General features: G+C 49.6%; 1 protein-coding gene across 2 annotated transcripts; it reads right to left on the bottom strand.

Moving 5' to 3' along the window:
• Positions 1-11,771: 11,771 nt before the first annotated feature.
• Positions 11,772-17,661, bottom strand: EOMES (eomesodermin). 2 transcript variants are annotated; one of them, XM_032162256.2, is made up of 6 exons: positions 16,748-17,661; positions 15,536-15,690; positions 14,727-14,848; positions 14,106-14,264; positions 13,958-14,019; positions 11,772-13,202 (listed from the first exon to the last, which is right to left on the bottom strand). In XM_032162256.2, the coding sequence occupies exons 1-6, from the start codon at positions 17,623-17,625 to the stop codon at positions 12,464-12,466; spliced, it is 2,115 nt and encodes a 704-aa protein (XP_032018147.1). In that variant the 5' UTR covers positions 17,626-17,661; the 3' UTR covers positions 11,772-12,463. The 2 variants fall into 2 exon arrangements, with proteins under 2 accessions (XP_032018147.1, XP_032018148.1); XM_032162257.2 differs by having other exon boundaries at positions 11,772-13,145.
• Between the last annotated feature and the right edge of the window lie 958 nt (positions 17,662-18,619).

Here is an 18,619-nt window from a genome sequence, read left to right as displayed (position 1 = left end):
AAGTGGCCCCCTTATGGGTCCCTCGATCCTGGTATCCTCCAGGATCTCTATAACTATTGTGAGTGAAGAGGAAAATGGGCAGAGGTCCTGTACCTCCACGGGTTTTTCCTCCTAAAGGCCCTCAAACTGTCACCCTCCCCAACCCCCCTCATTCCTTCCGCTCCTGACTTTGATGCCGCCGATGAGCCCCCGCCATATCACCATCCACAGCCCTTCCCCCGGCTTCCGCCCAGCCCGCAAGGGCCCTGCCCCTGGCAGCAGCCTCACCTCCTTCCGCCAACCCCGGCCTTCCTTCCCCGTCCTCTCCAACCTCTCCTACTTCCTTTCCTCCACCTTTCAGCCCTCCTACTACTCGCTCCAGATCTCACCTCCCTGTCCTTGCTCCTCTGCGAGAAGCAGCAGGGGCAGAAGGCATCGTTCACGTCCATGTCCCCTTTTCTATGGCTGATCTTTCACAAATCGAAAAACGCTTAGGCTCCTATACCTCCAACCCCGCTTCCAAGCTTACAGCCTCACCTTTCACGATATTTACATGATCCTCTCTAACACCCTTCTCCCTGAGGAGCGCCAGCGAGTCTGGGAGCAAGCCCGCACTTATGCAGACCAGGTCCACCAAACAACCCCAGCCCTGCCCATAGGGGCACAAGCAGTCCCCAAGCAAGAGCCTAACTGGAATTACAACACCCAAATTGGCGTCGCTGCCCGGGACCACTTTGCCACCTGCTTAATAACCGGGCTGAGTAAAGCAGCCCAAAAGGCAGTCAATTTTGAAAAACTCCACCAAGTCGTACAAGAAAAACATGAAAACCCATCCACCTTTCTTGACCGCCTTACACAGGCACTCCAACAATATACCAACATAGACCCTGAGGCCCCCGATGGCAGGCAGCTTCTCATGTCCCATTTTTTCGCGCAAAGCTTCCCAGACATTAGAGCCAAATTTAAAAAGCTAGACAGAGGCCCCTTTACTCCCCAATCCAAGATACTAGCAATGGCGTTCAAGGTCTATCATAACCAGGACAAGAAGGCAAGAAAACAAAAATACCAATTATTAGCACAGGCCCTCCAGGCCCCTTCTCAGCCCATAATAAAATCACACAGCCACAAGGCGTCGTCTGGCCATCAGCCCATACACGAGCCCCCTGGGCCCTGCTTTAAATGTGGAAAGGAGGGACATTGGGCCTGGCAGTGCCCAAATCCCAGGCCCCCCAACAAGCCATGCCCCAAATGCCACCTGTCTGGCCACTAGGTCGTAGACTGCCCCGGTCCCCGAAGGGGAGACGGGCCAGCCTCCAGCTCTACACTTGACCTCCTAGGTCTGGCCATTGAAGATTGACGGGGCCTTGGGCCTCCTCTCCCGACACAGATCATCACCACTCAGGAGCCCAGGGTCTTGTTAACAGTAGACAGACGCTCTATCACATTTCTCCTTGACACCAGAGCTACCTTCTCGGTTTTAAGGGAATTCTGGGGCACCACTTCCCCTTTTGGATCTCCTATAGTCGGGGTTGGAGGCCAAACCATACGTCCAAGAGCCAACCCTCCCCTCTCCTGCACCTTCTCCGGTCACATGTTCTCTCATCGGTTCCTAGTCATGCCTCAATGCCCTCTCCCCCTATTAGGAAGTGATATCCTCTCAAAATTCAAAACCTATATCACCTTTAATCCAGCCACCCCCCCAAAATCTACCTCACTCATTGCCCTAGTTGCTGATTCCATATACCAGGCTCCTGCTCCTCCTCAGCCTTTGCTCTCAACAGGCGTCAATCCTGTAGTTTGGGATACTACCACCCCTTCGTTAGCACTATGCACCCCCATACAAATCTCCCTCAAAAATCCACATCACTTTCCCAGCCAATCCCAATATCCTCTCCCCACCTCTAGTCTGAGGGGATTACAACCAGTTATCTCCGATCTCCTCAGAAAGGGGTTCCTTAGACCAACCCACTCGCCATTCAACACCCCCATTCTTGCAGTAAAAAAATCCAATGGCACATTCCACCTCATTCAGGACCTCAGGCTCATTAATGAAGCTGTTAAACCCATTCACCCCCTAGTCCCTAACCCCTATACTCTCTTGTCCTCAATTCCTCCAAGTGCCACACACTTCTCAGTGGTCAATCTCAAGGATGCTTTCTTCACCATTCCTCTCTCCCACCAATCACAAGATCTCTCAGCTTTCACCTGGACTGACCCAGACACCAAACAATCACAACAACTGACATGGACCTTTCTTCCCCAAGGGTTCAGAGATAGCCCTCACATTTTTGGCCAAACCCTAGCTTCAGACCTAAAAACACTGAGACTTCCCCAATCCGTCCTCCTGCATTATGTAGATGATCTCCTTTTGTGCAGTCCTTCTCTAGCCGTCTCCCAGGCTGACACTACTTCCCTTCTCAATTTCCTCACAGACAAAGGATACTGGGTATCCCCCCTTAAGGTCCAACTTTCCTCCATGCAGGTGACCTATCTAGGAGTCCTCCTTTCCCACAACTCCAAGGCCATCACCCTAGACCGGAAGTGCTTCATCCGGAGTCTCCCGGTCCCCAAAACTAAGCAAGAACTTCTCTCATTTCTAGGGCTTGCAGGGTACTTCAGAACATGGATTCCCAACTACTCTTTCCTAGCAAAACCACTTTATGAGCTGTCCCATGGAGCTCCATCTGAGCCCCTAGATACTACTGTTACCCAACATTTTCAAGCCCTCCAACAGGCCCTTCTAAAGGCTCCAGCCTTACATCTCCCAAATCTCCAAAAACCCTTCACCCTATATGTACATGAACACAATGGCCTAGCCCTGAGAGTCCTAGGTCAAATGCAAGGACCCACATTTGCCGCCATTGCATACTTGTCAAAACAGCTAGACCCCACAGTGTGTGGGTGGGCCCCCTGCCTCCGGGCCCTAGCAGCTGCCTACCTCCTACTCTTAGAATCAAAAAAACTCACCTTTGGGGCAAGCATTGTTATTGCCTCTCCACACCAACTTAAAGATCTCCTCACATATAAGAGTCTACAAACCCTTCCTCCTTGTTGCATACTTTCACTTTTAGTCTCTTTCCTTCATGACCCAACTATTTCCTTCCAGCCATGTGCTCCCCTCAATCCTGCCACTCTCCTACCAATCAATCACCACCCTCCTCAACACGACTGCATTGAGATCCTAGAATCCCTCCTCCCTTGTCCAACTCATATAACTGAAGGACCCCTAGACAGTCCTGACCACACCTGGTTCACAGATAGCAGCTCTTTCACATTACAAGGGCAGCGCCTTGCAGGATATGCCATAGTCTCTCTAACCCAAACCACAGAGGCAAAGTCCTTACCACCAAATACCATTAATCAACAGGCAGAACTCATTGCAGTCACCTGCGCTTTCAAGTTAGCGGCAGACACCTCACTCACACTATATACAGACTCCAAATATGTTTTCCACATCCTTCTCCCTCATTCAGCAATTTGGAAAGAAAGGGGGCTCCTAACAACAAAAGGAACATCTATCACTAATGCCACCCTCATCACTCGTCTCCTTAAGCCTCCCTACTTCCCTCTAAAATAGGCATCACACACTGTAAGTCACACCAAATTGACTCGTCCCCAGTAACGCAAGGCAACAACAAGCAGATCAAGAAGCCAAGCAGGCAGCTTTGTCAACCTTAACCCCCTCTGTAATGTTAGCCCTACACCAACCATCAAACCCAACGCGACTCACACAATCATCACTAACAAAATCAAATCTCTCCAAACACGCCCTCTTCTCATACCTTCATTCTATCTTCCATACAAATCCTCTGACATTTAAAACCTTCCTCGACTCCTTCTTCACTCTGGACTCCTCTGACTTGCAATTCCTTATGCAGCTTACATCCACCTGCTTCATCTGTCAACGAACCAATCCACAAACTCCACTAAAGCCAAGACCCGTCCCAACCCATCAGGCCGGAGGACACATTCCAGGCGGTGATTGGCAGCTTGGCTTTAACCACATGCCCTCTGTAAAAAAATTTAAATACCTCTTAGTCCTAGTTGACACCTTCTCCGGATGGGTTGAAGCCTTCCTGACCACCAATAAAAAGGCAAGTACCATTGCCTCAACCCTTCTGTCAGAAATCATTCCAAGATTCGGGGTCCCCACATCCCTCCAGACTGATAATGGCCCTGAATTCACATCCCAGATCTCCCAAAACGTTGCAGCCACCCTCAATATCCCATGGCATTTCCACATTCCCTATCACCCACAATCTTCCGGAAAGGTCGAGCGGACCAACTGCACACTCAAAGAGACCCTCACCAAGCTATCCTTAGAACTGCATCTAGAATGGGTGAAATTACTCCCCACAGCCTTATTCAGGCTTCGAGTTCATGTATGGTCGTCCAGCACTTCCTCCTGGCATTAATCCCACCTCCCCACTGATCCCATCACACATTAATTATCCCCTCTTGTCCTTCATCCATTATGAGCTTTGGAAAAGTCAGGAAGGCCTCCAACCAGACACTAATAACATACAGACTACCTTCCCCCTCACGCCCAGTGGCTGGGTATTTTATTCACCACCCGGACACACCAATTCAATAACTCTGGTCCCAAAATGGACAGGACCCCTCCAAATCGTACTATGCACTCCCACTGCCGCTAGACTCCAGGAATCTCCAGGACAACTAACCCCCTGGCTTCATATTTCCAGGTTAAAGCTGGCCACCAACCTGGATCAGACAAGAAGCCCACCGGGTCCACACCATCCTACAATATATACTTGCACACCTGTGCCAAACAGCCCACTCAAAATCCGCATCTCTAAAACACCTTCTCTTCCCCCCATTCCAGAAACATAGACTCTCCCCACAATCCTACTCCCTGTTCACCGTGAAAGAAACCTACACTACCAACAGGAGAACACAGAAACCCCCTTCATATGCTACACCACCAAAAACAATGCCTCGTCCCGGGCCATTCACATCTCCAACCCATCCAGTTCCATTTGGGGCCAGTCAGCCACAGGAGGTTTATACCCAAGCAATGCCTGGTCCTACCCAGCACAAACCCTAACCATCACCCGCACACTCAACACCATCTCCATACACTACTTCTCCTCTCAACTTCCACTTCTATGTGCAAACCTTAACAGACCTCCTCTTACCGCCTCTCACATCTTTTCACCTTCCTCCACCAGCGAACCCCCTTCACAGCCCTATTACCTTTTCACAGTCAAAGCCCCCTCTTGCTGCCGTCCCCTTATCCGAGTCAATGCCTGCCAATAACTCCTCTGCCCCCACTACTAACTTCACCGTTTCCATCTCTAACCAAACCTTTAACCAGCTTCTCCTCAGAAATTACCAACTTTTAGCAACCTGTGAAGATGCAGAGGACTCCAGAGACGGCCTCACACCCTTCTAATACATCAACGACCAATACGCCAGTCAGCTGACACCAGTGAGATAAGATCTACCATAACAACCCCTCATCCAACATCCCTCATCCAGTCATTTCCAGGGTCGAGTCTGCCAAACACCCTAAATAACTATCATTCTCTTTCTCTTCTGGGCTAAACCTAGGTCCAACGCCCAATGTCTCAGTTTCACCAGTTCCTAGATGACATCCGAACGGACAGCTGGTTCATTGCAGACCCCTCCCTGCCCCTTGGCTGGCTCACGGCTTTGGATGACCTATACCTACAAGGAACATCCGTAGACTTCACACCCGAGGAGGTGTTCATATATAGCGCCCTACTACTTGGCCTTATACTCCTACTGTGCCCTGTCCACAACCCTCACAGTCCTCCCATACCCCTCCCCCACAACGCCCCTGTTCAGCAGGAAGTAGCCAGACGAACTACAACACCCATTTCCCCACTTCTTAAAAAACAAAAAAGGGAGGAATGTTAGGCAACAGGGGTACCTTAATGGCGCGGGTTCCAGGTTCTTCTCCCCTCCTTGACAGGGCACTGTCTGAACCCGCCAAAGGAGGGCCAATCAGAAAGAAGCATCTTCCGCCTTCCCTTGGGCCCGCCCCACGTAGGCCCAAGGGATATAAAACCCAGCACACCAGCAGCTCTCTCTCTCTCTTCTCTTCTCTTCCTTCTCCGCTCGATACCTCCAATAAAGATCTCTTGACCGCGACCGGTGTAGTCTGATCCTTGCCTGGCCTCTTTCAGTTATCATATATTTTACTTCCATGTATGTTATAAACACCACATAATTGGATGAGGGCTGCTAGAAAAAAACAAATAAAAACAAAAGTAACGAAAGGTTTTTTAAAAGAAAAAAACCTAGAATATCTTATTATTTTTGCTTTAAACAGATATCTGTGGTGGCTCATGCCTATTATCTCAGTGCTTTGGGAGGCTGAAGTGGGAGGATTTTGAGCCCTGAATTGCAAGATCAGCCTGGGCAACATAGTGAGAATCCATCTCTACAAAAAAACTGTTTTTAATTAGCCAGGCATAGTGGTGTGCAACTGTAGTTCTAGCTACTCAAGAGGCTCTGGTAGAAGGATTGCTTGAACCTAGGATTTTGAGGCTGCAGTGAGCTATGATTGTGCCTGGGTGATAAAGTGAAACCCTGTCTCAAAAAAAAAAAGAAGAGGAAGAAGAAAAAGAAGAAAAATTAATCATGGATACTTTGGGATTTCAAATATTGTTTATCCTCTGAAAAACATAAACAATAATAAAAACTATGCTTTCAAATTTAATGTTTTCGTGACTAAACATCTTTCCCAAGCCTCTGAAATATTGTATGTCCAAAGTATAGGGTCTAACCCATGATACACTGACAAACTAATAAGTTCCTCAAGGGGCTTGGCAAACCATAAAACCATAGTGAGACTTGGTTCTTGCCTCTCTATAGTGGGGTTTATAGAACTAGAGCAGTCTCTAAGGTGCCTCCCAGCTCTCCAATTCAGTGACTCAAGGAATGATGGCTGATTTAGGAAGAAGTGCTAGTCAACAGAAGGCTATATACTTATAGCAAATGCTATATACTTATATGCTAATGCATCTAAGTTTACGATCATATATGTTATAAAATTAGTAATTAGTGATACCTACTAATATTCGGAACTACTCAACAGTTTATAAAGCAGTTAAATTTATAATCTCATTTCTTCCTTCTCGGTACTGCTTGCAGGGATAGGTGCTGTTGGAATCCCTACTTCACAGATGAGGAAATGAAGTTCAGTGAAGCTAAAGACAATGTCGCTGTAAGGGGTGGCGGACTAGAACTTAAGTCACAGAACTCCAAATTCCAGGCTCCTTCCCCTACACTAAAAAACTTTTAAAGAAGCGTAGGAGTGTGGGGCTCAGTGGCTCACGCCTGTAATCCCAGCACTTTGGGAAGCCGAGACTGGTGGATCACCTGAGGTCAGGAGTTGGAGACCAGCCTGGCCAACATGGTGAAACCCAGCCTCTACTAAAAATACAAAAATCAGCCAGATGTGGTGGCGCACGCCTGTAGTCCCAGCTACCCGGGAGGCTGAGGTAGGAGAATCACTTGAACCTGGGAGGCGGAGGTTGCAGTGAGATCGGGTAATTGGGTTCCTTTTTTTTTTTCTGACAGAACCGTTCAGGACCTGACAAAGCAGCAGCTTTTAAGAGTGGAGGAACCCTCTTCGGCTGGGGAGATCCTTACTCTCCATGGCCACCAGATGGCGAAGGCTGCCCGCGGCCCAGAAGAGAGAGGAGCCTGCAGACCCGCGCGGAAACTCTGCTGCGGGACCTGCAGGCCAAGGTCGAGGCGTGGGGTCCTCCTCCACTCCAACTGTGTGGGGAAACCTGGGTAGAACTTAAAGTTACAAAAGTCACTGTGCAAGCCCTGCTGTCCCCACAAGGGCTTATAGGAAGGGGTTCGGAGCTTTTCAAGGAGGCAGGGGAAAGTTAAACTCGTGTCTGTATGTGTATTTGGTGGGAGGGGAATGCTGCCTGAAATAATGCATTGCTTCGGCGGCGGTCAGAGATCCATGTGACACGGGGGCACTTTAGGGACCATTGCTGAGGGCCTGGTTAGCATTTGGGCAGCTGAATCCTTCCCTTGGCGAACTCCATACGTGCCCTCGGCGACACACAGAGGGCTCCCAGGGTTGAAGAAGGGGGTGGATGTGTGTGTGCGCACTTGCCCACGCCTCGTGTTTTCTTTTTCATTTAAGCCGTAATAAGGAGAAATTCGATGACCAGCAAGGCCAGAGTCCCATCGTCTTGTTGGGGGCGAGGGGGGAGGAAAAAAAGGCGCCTGTAACTTCAGACTGTCCAAGAATCGCTTAGCTCCTGCGCCCGGAAGAAAATCCAGCGCAGGTCGATTTCGGGCGCGCGGGAAGCCCCGCGAACCCCAAATGTGTGCGCTGAGCCGGGGCCTCTAAGCGGTAGGAGGGAATCTGACCTCCGACATTCTTTTCAAGACACGCACCGGTGGACCGGGTCCTGGGATTGGCTTACTGCCGGGCTGGACCTTCGGGGTTCTCATGTTTGAAAGCGTAAACTTGAGGAATGACGGCGGGGTGATGGGTATTTTATAGAGTGGGACTCAATCGTGCTCAGCAACAGATTTTTCCAAATTCTCTTTTAAAAAGAGCCTCCCAGAGCTTTCGAAATCTCCGCGGGGTGAAAGCTAAACTTTTGGAGTCGCTGTGTAGCCGGGTAGAGGACACCGCGGCGCGAGCAGGAAAGAGAAGCGACACAGTGTCCAGGCGAATGGGAAAGGAAAGATTTTAATTTTTGTTCCCACTGGTAGCTGAATGTCGATAAAAATCAAAGGGAATGCGGGCAAGTTTTTATTCCAGAGCGTTTCCATGACACCCGCAGAGATTTAAAAAATTACGTTCCTCCCCCTACGCAGGTTTAATTCGGAAAGAAGAGACTGCAGAGGAGAGGCAAGACCGTGAGTCTGCTTTCACCTAGGTTTAAAGCGAATCAAAGACGGCTGTAAAAAGGGAAACCGGGACCAAAAACAGATTTGGAGCCTCGAAACTCTCCATTGAGGGTTTGGAAGATACGTTGCTGCAGACTTGAAACCGGCTCCAAATCCGGGCCCAAACATGGGCTGAAAATATGGCGCGCTAATCTGCCGCTTCCCCTCCTCCCCAAGTTCTTTCTGACTCTTCCCGCCTTTCCCAGTTTCCCTTCCAGACGTCTGCGGCTCCCCACTCCACCCCTAGGATAGCTACTCTACATCCCAACAATTCCCAGCTTCTATACCCAGGAGGAGGAATTCTGGAACCACCCAGAGCGAACTCGTGCCGGGGCGGGGTGGGGACCAGAGGAAGGTCCTGCTCCGAATTCTCCCCAGAGCAGAAAAGAATTCTAGAGGCTCCATGTGGGCTGCTTTCCCCAGTTCTTCCTTTTTTCCCTCGCAAACCAACAACCAAAAAGTGGCGATGGAAAGAACACCAGTGGAAAATGACAAATAACAGTATTTCCAACTCCTATTCAGGTCCTCTTTGCACTGCTTTTTCCTGTTTCATTGCAATTTATTGATTTCATTGTGGTTTTTTGTTTGTTTGGGGCAAGAACGGAGATGTGAACCAGGACGAGCCAGCAGACCCCCGAGCCAGTATCTCCTCCCAGCGCAGGGAACACCGCCTGCACCGGTGCATACGAAGGGACCCTGGCGGAGAATGTAAACAAACCGGGCGCCGAGCCCTTGATCTTTATTTAAATAGAGCCTTGTTTATCGGTGTCATCCTAGGAGGATTAATTAGATACATCTCTTCACAATTTGGTGTCTGACACTCCATCTTAGGAATGCCTTATCACAAGGTGTTAATTGGGGCCACTCAGCCACTTACGTTTCTATTAAACACTGTGAGGGACTTTTCACAAGCACCAGGTTCTTTTTACTGTACGATGCAAAAATATACAGGACCCGAAATAGACTAGGGCCAGAATCTGCTTTATCCCGGCAGTGATTAGCACTTTGGGGCTTTCTAGAGGGCAGAAATAGGAGAGCACTGTTTTCGAAATTCCATCGCATCTCCCAATATTCGGTGGTCGGATGCAGATGTAAGGGGGCTGTTGGGGGTGTGGGGAAGGCGCTGACCAGGATAGACGGGCTATGAGTCTCCCTTCAGGAATCTAAATCAGTCATCCACAATACATATATATTAAAAAGCACATCTTCAACGCTTTTGTCCCTGGCTCCCCGGTAAAATTCGGGGCACCTTTGCCAAAGTGTTTTGAGCAGGCCGTTCGGAAACGCGGAGCAGGAGTTCGAGCCCCCAAGGTGACGGGTGGCGCGGGAAGAACTCGGGCCCTAGAGGGATGGAGGGGAAGGGAGACAGGACAGTCGAGGTACAAGGTCCTGGCGGCCTTAATTGGGCACAGAAGGGGAGGAGGTCCCGGCTGATTGCTCGCCTCCCAGCAGCTAATCCTCTTAGCAGCTGCATTTCCGCGCTACACAGTTAGCAGAATGACCCTCCCAGCCAGACCTTTACCCCGGGAGAGTCCAGGAGGGGGCTGGAAAGGTTTGCAATCTGGGCCTGAAGACGTCTGCAGATAAGCCTGGCGGGACGTCTGGCTGGGGGGACAAAGGGGACCCTCCACCCCACTCTTTGGACCGCCCAGGGTTCAGCCAGGGGATGGGCTGTCCTTCGCCTTTCCGTGGAGCGTGGGCCAAATAAACGGAACTAAGCGCAAGGTGAACTGCTCCAAGGTCACTGTTTGCAGAGCGGCAGTGCACGGAACGACTGGAATCCTCCTTTGTAAGTGCCACGCCCGTCGCCAGCCTGCGCCTCAGACCGAGTCCGGGCGGAGTTTGACTGCAGCTACCGAGGCCCGCAGCCGCCGGCGGCGGGTGCGCAGTGTCTCGGTTCAGAAGAAAGCCGCAGGTGGGCGCAGAAGCTGAGCTGTGTGCAGCCCCCCGCGCCGCCGCGCCCCAGGGACCCGGAACTGGTGGGCTCTCAAAGGGCCACGGGGGTTCCCAGGGAGCCTACGTGGGCCTAAGGATGGGTGGCCCCAAGTAAGCCTAGAAAAAAGCCTAGAGAACTTAGTGGCCAGGTGCCCTGACAGAGCCTGGTCTCCAAGAACCAGAAGCGGAGGTTTTCGAGGCTTGGTTAAGTCTGATGTGGGCAATCGGCAGCAATACTCCCTCCCTCGCCCCCCCGTCCCCCTCCCCCGCCCCGCCAACACCCATTGTCCAGACTTCCCAGTGGGGTAAGGAAATAGCCCCATTCCCTTTCAAGGAAAAAAGAAGATAAACAAAACATCCCCACCCCCTACATGACTACAGTATCCAGTTAGAGATTCTAGAGCCTTCCGTGGAGGCAGGGGATGGGTGAGGCACTGTTAAAGCTGAAAACGATGGAGGAGGAAGCAAAATGAGATCTTTAAGCAAAGATGAAAACCCCAACAGCACAGAAGACAGAGCTATGCCTGTTCCCTTATTGAACCACATTTATTAAAAATGACTAAGACTGTACATAAAAATCCAAGATTTCTAAAAAGCCTATAGGAGCTGTGGTATCAGGTTTTAGTTTCTGCACATTACCAAGTTAGGGAGAGGGGATGGCGCAAGAAGAGGATGAAATAGAAGTTTTCCTTAAACACGATTCAAGTTAGTACAGAGTAGCTGAATACATTCTTAACTATCTAAGAAGTAAACAGAATATTCCCAAATATCGCGGGGACGATGAAACTCTCCCCTTGCCCCTGCAGCTGTTAAGTGATTTGCAAATTCTTTACAAAGCCAAAGCACCAGTTTTACATTATCCCAGACACCTATGTAGACTATTTATACAATATATACCACATTATTCTACAGTGTATCTAAACACACAACTGTACACTTTTAAATTCTCTTTTTTTTTTTTTTGGTGACTCCTTCCCTTGCTCTCTCCTGAGTCCTACTGACCACCCCAGCACACAGCAGAGGCCTGGCAAGTCTCAAGTGAGGCAATCCTGGACTAGGGCAAACATGGCTTGTTCCAAAAGCCGGGGGTTAAGGAATCAAAGTCAGGTGAAACTATCACTTTCACAAAAGCTTTTCTTGACTCCTGGGCCTAATATCTTTTGCCCCTGGCAGAATGTAACAGCAAAACGTCTCCTGCTGAAACTGAAGGCCCAGTCCTCTTTCAGAAGCAAAACACCTTAACACTCGGCTTCTATTTGCTTAAGAATTTACAAATAGAAATGAGAATCAAAGGTTTTAACGCATTTGATAGCACTGGGCACTCAATGTTCACAGCCTGCTTCTTTGAATGGTTAGTGTCTCTCCAATAAATAAATACAGAACCTTGGATACCCTTCGAATTTTAAAATACCTTAAAGTCTTCCATTAATCTTATTTTTAAAAAATGCTAGGTCTGTTTCAGTTACCTGCAGCAATCAAAAAGCTTTGGCACCTTCTTTTAGAGAATTGCACAAAACAGGATGCATTAAGGTGGAAGGCAAACATCTTTTTGGCAACCTAGGCAAAGAAGACAACAAAAAACACCACCAAGTCCATCTGCAAAAAGTTAGCTAATCTTTGAGGTTAAAATAAATCTTTAGGGAGTTGTGTAAAAAGCATAATACCCTCCCATGCCTTTTGAGGTGTCTTTACTATACTCTTCAGCATTAATGTCCTCACACTTTATGGAGGGTGAATTTTCATTACTGGAGTTGCTAGGAGACAGCCGCCTTCGCTTACAAGCACTGGTGTATACTCCTGAATCATTGGAATCTAGAGATTTGATGGAAGGGGGTGTCTCTATCCAAGAAGAGCCAATTTCCTCTTTCACTTTCTCCTTGGAGAGCTGATCTTCAGAGAACACAGTGGGGCTTGTTCTGGAGGTCCATGGTAGTCCAGCTGCCATCTTCCTCTGGTAAGAACCTCGACCTCCCCACCCTGCCATTGCAGGAAAGGTTGGGTCGGGGTAATACCCCAGGGCATGGGATGTCTGAAGGGGCAAGGATTTAATGCCATATGGGAGCAATGTGCTAGAAGTATACTCAGATTCATAGGAACCGATGTCTAGTTTGTTGGTCCCAGGTTGCTGGACAGGCGTGACAAGCCACCGCTGGGGAGGATTGGCCACCTCTTCGCTCTGTTGGGGTGAAAGGAGGCCGTTGGTCTGTGGCACGGTTCTCTCGCCATTATAATAGCGGGCTTGAGGTAAAGTGTTGACAAAGGGCTCCGGGAAGAAGGATTGAACGCCGTACCGACCTCCAGGGACAATCTGATGGGATCTAGGAGAATCCGTGGGAGATGGAGTTAACCTGTCATTTTCTGAAGCGGTGTACATGCTACAATATAAAGAGAAACACTTAAAAAAAAAAAACCCTAATGTTGTCCCCAAACAAACCACCTCCCAGAAATGAGAAAGGCTTTTGTTGGTTATCTGTACCGAAAGTGCTGGTCCGTTGGGCTGAAAGAACCGAGGCAGGAGATGCACTGGCCCATTTTAGCTGGACTCTTGGCTTATTGGGAAAAATTTCCCACCATGTAAGAAAAAGTTTCCTCCTAGGCGTCACGTATTTAAACTATAGAAAATCTACCTTTACTAGTCCTAGAACATGAAAAACTCAGATCAAACCTCTTTTGTCAATGTGATGGAAAAAACACTGGCTGTGGCGGTAGAAACCTCAGATTTTAAAAAGAGCAGGGTCTTGCTGTTTCGTGTTGTGAAATTACATCCTCTTAGTTTCAGTTTTTTCTTATGTTAAAAAAAAGTGGGGGTGGGGGAGAGTAATAATATCTGCTCTTGGTAGGATAAAAAAATGAAATATATATAAATGCTGATTCTTAAAATTTCAAGTCTTCACACAAATGCTAAAAAAACTCTTCATTTTTAAGTCCTTAACATTTCTTCAGAAATTAACACAACCCTTCTGAGAAAATTCTAAAGCAAGATTAGTAAAGGAAAAATTTTGAAAAAATAAAAATATGTAAAAATCCCAAAGGTAAAAGCTCTTCCTAAAATACATTATCAGCAAAGTGCCTGTTGATGTATGTCCTGTTCAGAGATGATCATGCAAGTGTGGATAAAAGCTGCACTTACGAATCATAGTTGTCTCTGAAGCCTTTTGCAAAGGGGTTATGATCAATCTTTAGTTGAGTTATCTAGATAGGGGAGAAAAACAGTCATTGAGTGCTTTATCATGCTGGACCTTAGCTTTAGAGACTCTTGAGATGTCTGGGGCACTCACATCGGTGTTTTGGTAGGCAGTCACTGCAATGAATTGCGTTTCTGAGAAGGTAAAGGTCTGGGTCTTTGAGGGTTCATTCAAGTCCTCTACACCATCCTCTGTAACTTCAACAATATGCAGTCGGGGCTGGTATTTGTGTAAGGATTGTAAGACTATCATCTGGAAAGAGTACAGAAAAAAAGTTGCTAAATCTAAAAAGTCTCTTAGTGGTTCAACAAAATTAGATTTTGACAAACTATGTATTTTGGTATGGGACTTCTAAATGCTCCTAACAGCTTTGTTTATTGCAATTTTAAAGGTCTCATTATTGCGCCCTCCCCTTTTTTTGAAATTTAAAACATAGCTGGGCATGTGGTTTTGATAGATATGCTTTCCTCTTGGTTTCCTAAATTCCCAAAATACTTCGGTATTTCTGTTCTTAATAGTCAACTCACAGTTATTGAAATCCAATAAGAAAGTGAAGATGGGAAAGGTCAAAAGAACAAAAAAGGTTAGAAACAGGCGAGCAAACAGGTCACAAATGCAAATATTATAAATACAGTGAAAAGAGTAGGGACTCTTATTAGAAAAAAGACTTATAGTCACAACCAGAAGATACCCCCTCCTGCTCTGTCACTCTACCTGGGTGTTGTTGTTATTTGCGCCTTTGTTATTGGTGAGTTTTAATTTCCCGAATGAAATCTCCTGTCTCATCCAGTGGGAACCAGTATTAGGAGACTCTGGGTGAACATACATTTTGTTGCCTAAGAGAAAATGAAACAAAACACAAAACCCAAGCATATAGGGCTGTTTACAAATGGGGAAAGCAGAGGGATGTTTCTTAGTTATGGGCAAGATATAAGAGCTAGACTTACAGCTGGTCTCCCAGCAAAAGTTGCTTAAACAGGCCAGTGGAGACCAGCAGGACTACATCGATATCCCTCCCAGGCCCCTGTGCTTCCAACCTTTCTTGCACTAGGGACTCCCCTGAATGGCATTTCAGAATTTAGAAACGGAGCTAACAGGAGATGACTCTTGAAGGTCAATATGGGGCCTTCTAAAGCTGTAAGGGCAACATCCGATGGACGACAGTTGGACATTTATGGGTGAACTGAACTTTGGCTAGGCTTTCTCAAGTGAACATTAGAATCCCAGGAGCCCTTCCCACCTGGAGAGCTTATGACTACTAATTTCTTAAACGTAGGGATTAGGGGGAGGGGTGATGTCTTAGTTAAAGGTTCTAAATATCTATATATTGGCAGACAAGAAATCTGACTTAGCAAATTCTCCTCTCCGTCAAACAAGTACTCAAAGAAACTCATACTAACACCTCTAGGCCTCAGAATGGAAGGAAAAAAAAAAGTGCTACATTTAAATGTGAGTTGTCTGAGTCGAGGGTTCCGATTTCTTCCCGCCTGTTCCTCCCCGGCCCAAGCCTCTTCTCTGCTCACCCTGCATGTTATTGTCGGCTTTGCCGCAGGTCACCCATTTGCCCCCTTGGAAGCGCCAGTGGTTGGGGTCCGCCAGCACCACCTCTACGAACACATTGTAGTGGGCAGTGGGATTGAGTCCGTTAATGTTGAAGCTCAAGAAAGGAAACATGCGCCTGTGCAAGGGAATAGAACCAGAAAAATCGACTTAAATTGAGATGTCCTAGAACGCGCCCAGGCCCCGGCGGGTTCCCCAGACACCTGGGATAGGGTCGGAGCACATTTAGAAGTTTGCAATGAACAGAATGCTGGTAGATCAAGTGGTCTGAAACTATGTAAAATATTTTTGAGTTGGCAACTCTTGGAACGTGTCTTTTAAAAAAAAAAAAAAAAGAACTTGCCCCAACATCGGTATATCCCAAATTCGCATGCTTCCGAAGGCTCATATTCTCGGCCCTTTCAGACGCTCATTAAAATTTTTCTCCTAGAATGTTAAAAACTACTAATTTTTAAATGCACCATTTTGAAAAGTACCAGAGAACAATATTAGGTTATTCTTGTTAAACACATATTAAAACTTTAGGCTAAAAGTCCCCTTTGAGTGCCCCTCTCAGCACCCACCCCTCCCTTTCCGCAGAAGTAGCCAGTGTTAGCAGTTGGATGTATATCAGAACTTTCTCGCGCACCGAACCCGAGCCAAGTCTGGCTCCAGGGCAGATCTAACCACCTACTCGGACCAAGCTTCCGAGGCCGGCGCTCTAGCCTTCACGCCCACCTCCCGGAGACGCCCCGTGGAGACCCTGGCGCCTAAAACTGCGGGAGCCCATCTACTGCGCTCAGGTGGCCACCTCTTGAGCCTTCCCTACCGGTGGCTCCTTGCCGGCATGCAGGCATGCACCAGCATACCGCCGAGCAGGAGGATCTAACGAATCCAGCTTGTGGACATGCCCTAATTTCCATTTCCGCCTCCTCCAGGTCTGTTCAGGTGAGGATGATGGGAGGGAAAAGCGGTGTACAGCAGTAACATTGGCACCCTGCAAGAGCCGCCGGGGCACTGACACAGAGGGACACCGCATTGGAGATGCGGTGTCTACGGAGATTTATGGCGCGCGGTCAAACACTCTAAGCACCGCGCGGAACGACTGGGTTCAGCTCCCTCATCCCGGACCTTCCCCAGGACCACACGTTCACCCTTTATCCCCCAACCCACAGGCCCCTCCACGCTGCGCTCACCTGCCCTGTTTCGTAATGATCATCTCAGTTTGGTGGCGATGGAATTTGAGCCACAGAGGCCGGTTGCACAGGTAGACGTGGGCACGGAAGCCAGAACCTGGAACCCCCAGGCCCCCTAGTCCTCCGCAAGATCCCGCCGCTGCGGCTCCAGGGTACGGCCCGTAGAGCGGAGCCCCCTGGCTGTACTGATAGGTGCCCGGGCCGCCGCCCCCGCCGCTGCTACCGCCCGCGCCACTGCCCGCACCGGCTCCTGGGCCGAACTGCGCCCTCCCGGGTGGGCACACAGCCGCGGGGAAGCCGCCGGGGGGCAGCATGGAGCCGTAGGGGTAGCGCGCCCCGTTAGGAGCCGGGTACACAGGTCCGTGGTGCGCCCCAGCCGCCGCCTGGTACGGGAAGAGTGAGCAGGGCGCAGCCAGCTCCGACCCCTGAGGCCCGGGGGACTGGAGGTAGTACCGCTCGGAGCTCAGGCTGTCCATGGAGTAGCGCGCAGTGGCCGCAGCCGCGGCGGCGGCGGCGACGGCTGCAGCGGCGGAGGGCAGCTCCTCCTCCCCGCAGGGGGAGCCCTTGCGGCCGTCCGGGGGCCCCGGCTTGGCCACTGCCGCAGCGCTGGCAAATGCGTCCCCGGCGTCGGTGTCACTAAGCATGGCCGCGGGGGCCCCTGCGCTGGCGGCTGCGGGCTCCCCGCTCACGGCCTCGCAGGAGAGACTGCCGGAAAACTTCTTGGACGCTTTGTCTAAGTCCAACTTCTGAGGAGAGAGGGCTGCGCCGGGGAGGTGGCCAGCGCTCCCGCCGCTGCCGCCTCGCGCACTCTCCAGCGGGTAGAAGTGCGCGCCAGGCAGGTTCACTGAGCTCACCAAGAGCTGCTCCCCTAACTGCATGCTTTGCAAAGCGCAGACGGCAGCTGGCTGCTTCCTCTCCTCCCGTGGCCTTATTATAAAGGCAGGATGGGGGAGCCAGCGCCCTCTTCCGAGGGGAAGGTAACTTCCCCTTCCTCCCTCGCCGGGGCTACCCACCTGCCGACTCGCGGGCCGCTACTGCGCGTACCGGCGCGCCCTGAATCCAGCGTCCTTTCCGGAAGGAAAGCGCCGTGAGTTGGAAAGCAGGAGGTGGAAACTAAACCAGAAGCCCTCTCCTTTTCCTTCCTCGCACCTCTTGCTCCTCAGGACCCCCACCCTCCTCCCAGGCTCACACGCTGGAAGAAGGGGACTTAGATCTTTGTCCCCATCCACCCACTAGCCCGCGCCTTTTTGCCCTTTTGCAATTGCCAAAGCATCGGTCAAGTTGACCACTTGGAAACTTACGGGCTGTCACTAGCTGCTTTATATATTTGCGGCCAGGGAGGGGCTTCCCGGCCTCACAGCCCGGAGACCCTCCTATTGGCTGGTGGAGGTGACACTAATTCAATTAGGCATTTACTAATTGGATCAAGTCGCCTGCGACTTTCTTTTCCTTTAGCCTGATTTTTTTTTTTTTTTTTGAGACTGCGTCCTGCTGTGATAATCAATCCTGGTGTCTGTAATTTCGCCTAAATTTAGGGGGATAAAGTTTGGGGTCTCCGTAGCAGTGTCCACCCTTGGCACATTAGTCATCTCAGCCCTCCGCTGGAGGAATGAGATGGCTGCAGCACATTTTAGAGGCCAGAGAGAGAAAGATTCTTCAAGCTGATAGCTTGCAGGGAAGCGTCAGTCCCGGAGGCTGGGGAAACTGGGGCGAGTTGGAGACAGGCCCACGGAAGTCTCTTTCCTCGTCAGAAGCTGTAACTTCAAAGCACACCTTCCTCTTGTCGAAGGCAAACTCCCTGGCCTTCAACGCACAGGAACCACTTTTTGTTTGTTCCCATCCTTTTACCCAGTGGGAAAGGTTTGTAGAGAG

The sequence above is a fragment of the Hylobates moloch genome, unplaced genomic scaffold, assembly GCF_009828535.3.
Source record: "Hylobates moloch isolate HMO894 unplaced genomic scaffold, HMol_V3 SCAFFOLD_8, whole genome shotgun sequence".
Taxonomy (NCBI): domain Eukaryota; kingdom Metazoa; phylum Chordata; class Mammalia; order Primates; family Hylobatidae; genus Hylobates; species Hylobates moloch.
Note: the sequence above shows the minus strand (reverse complement) of the source record. Positions and strands in the feature narration are given on the sequence as shown.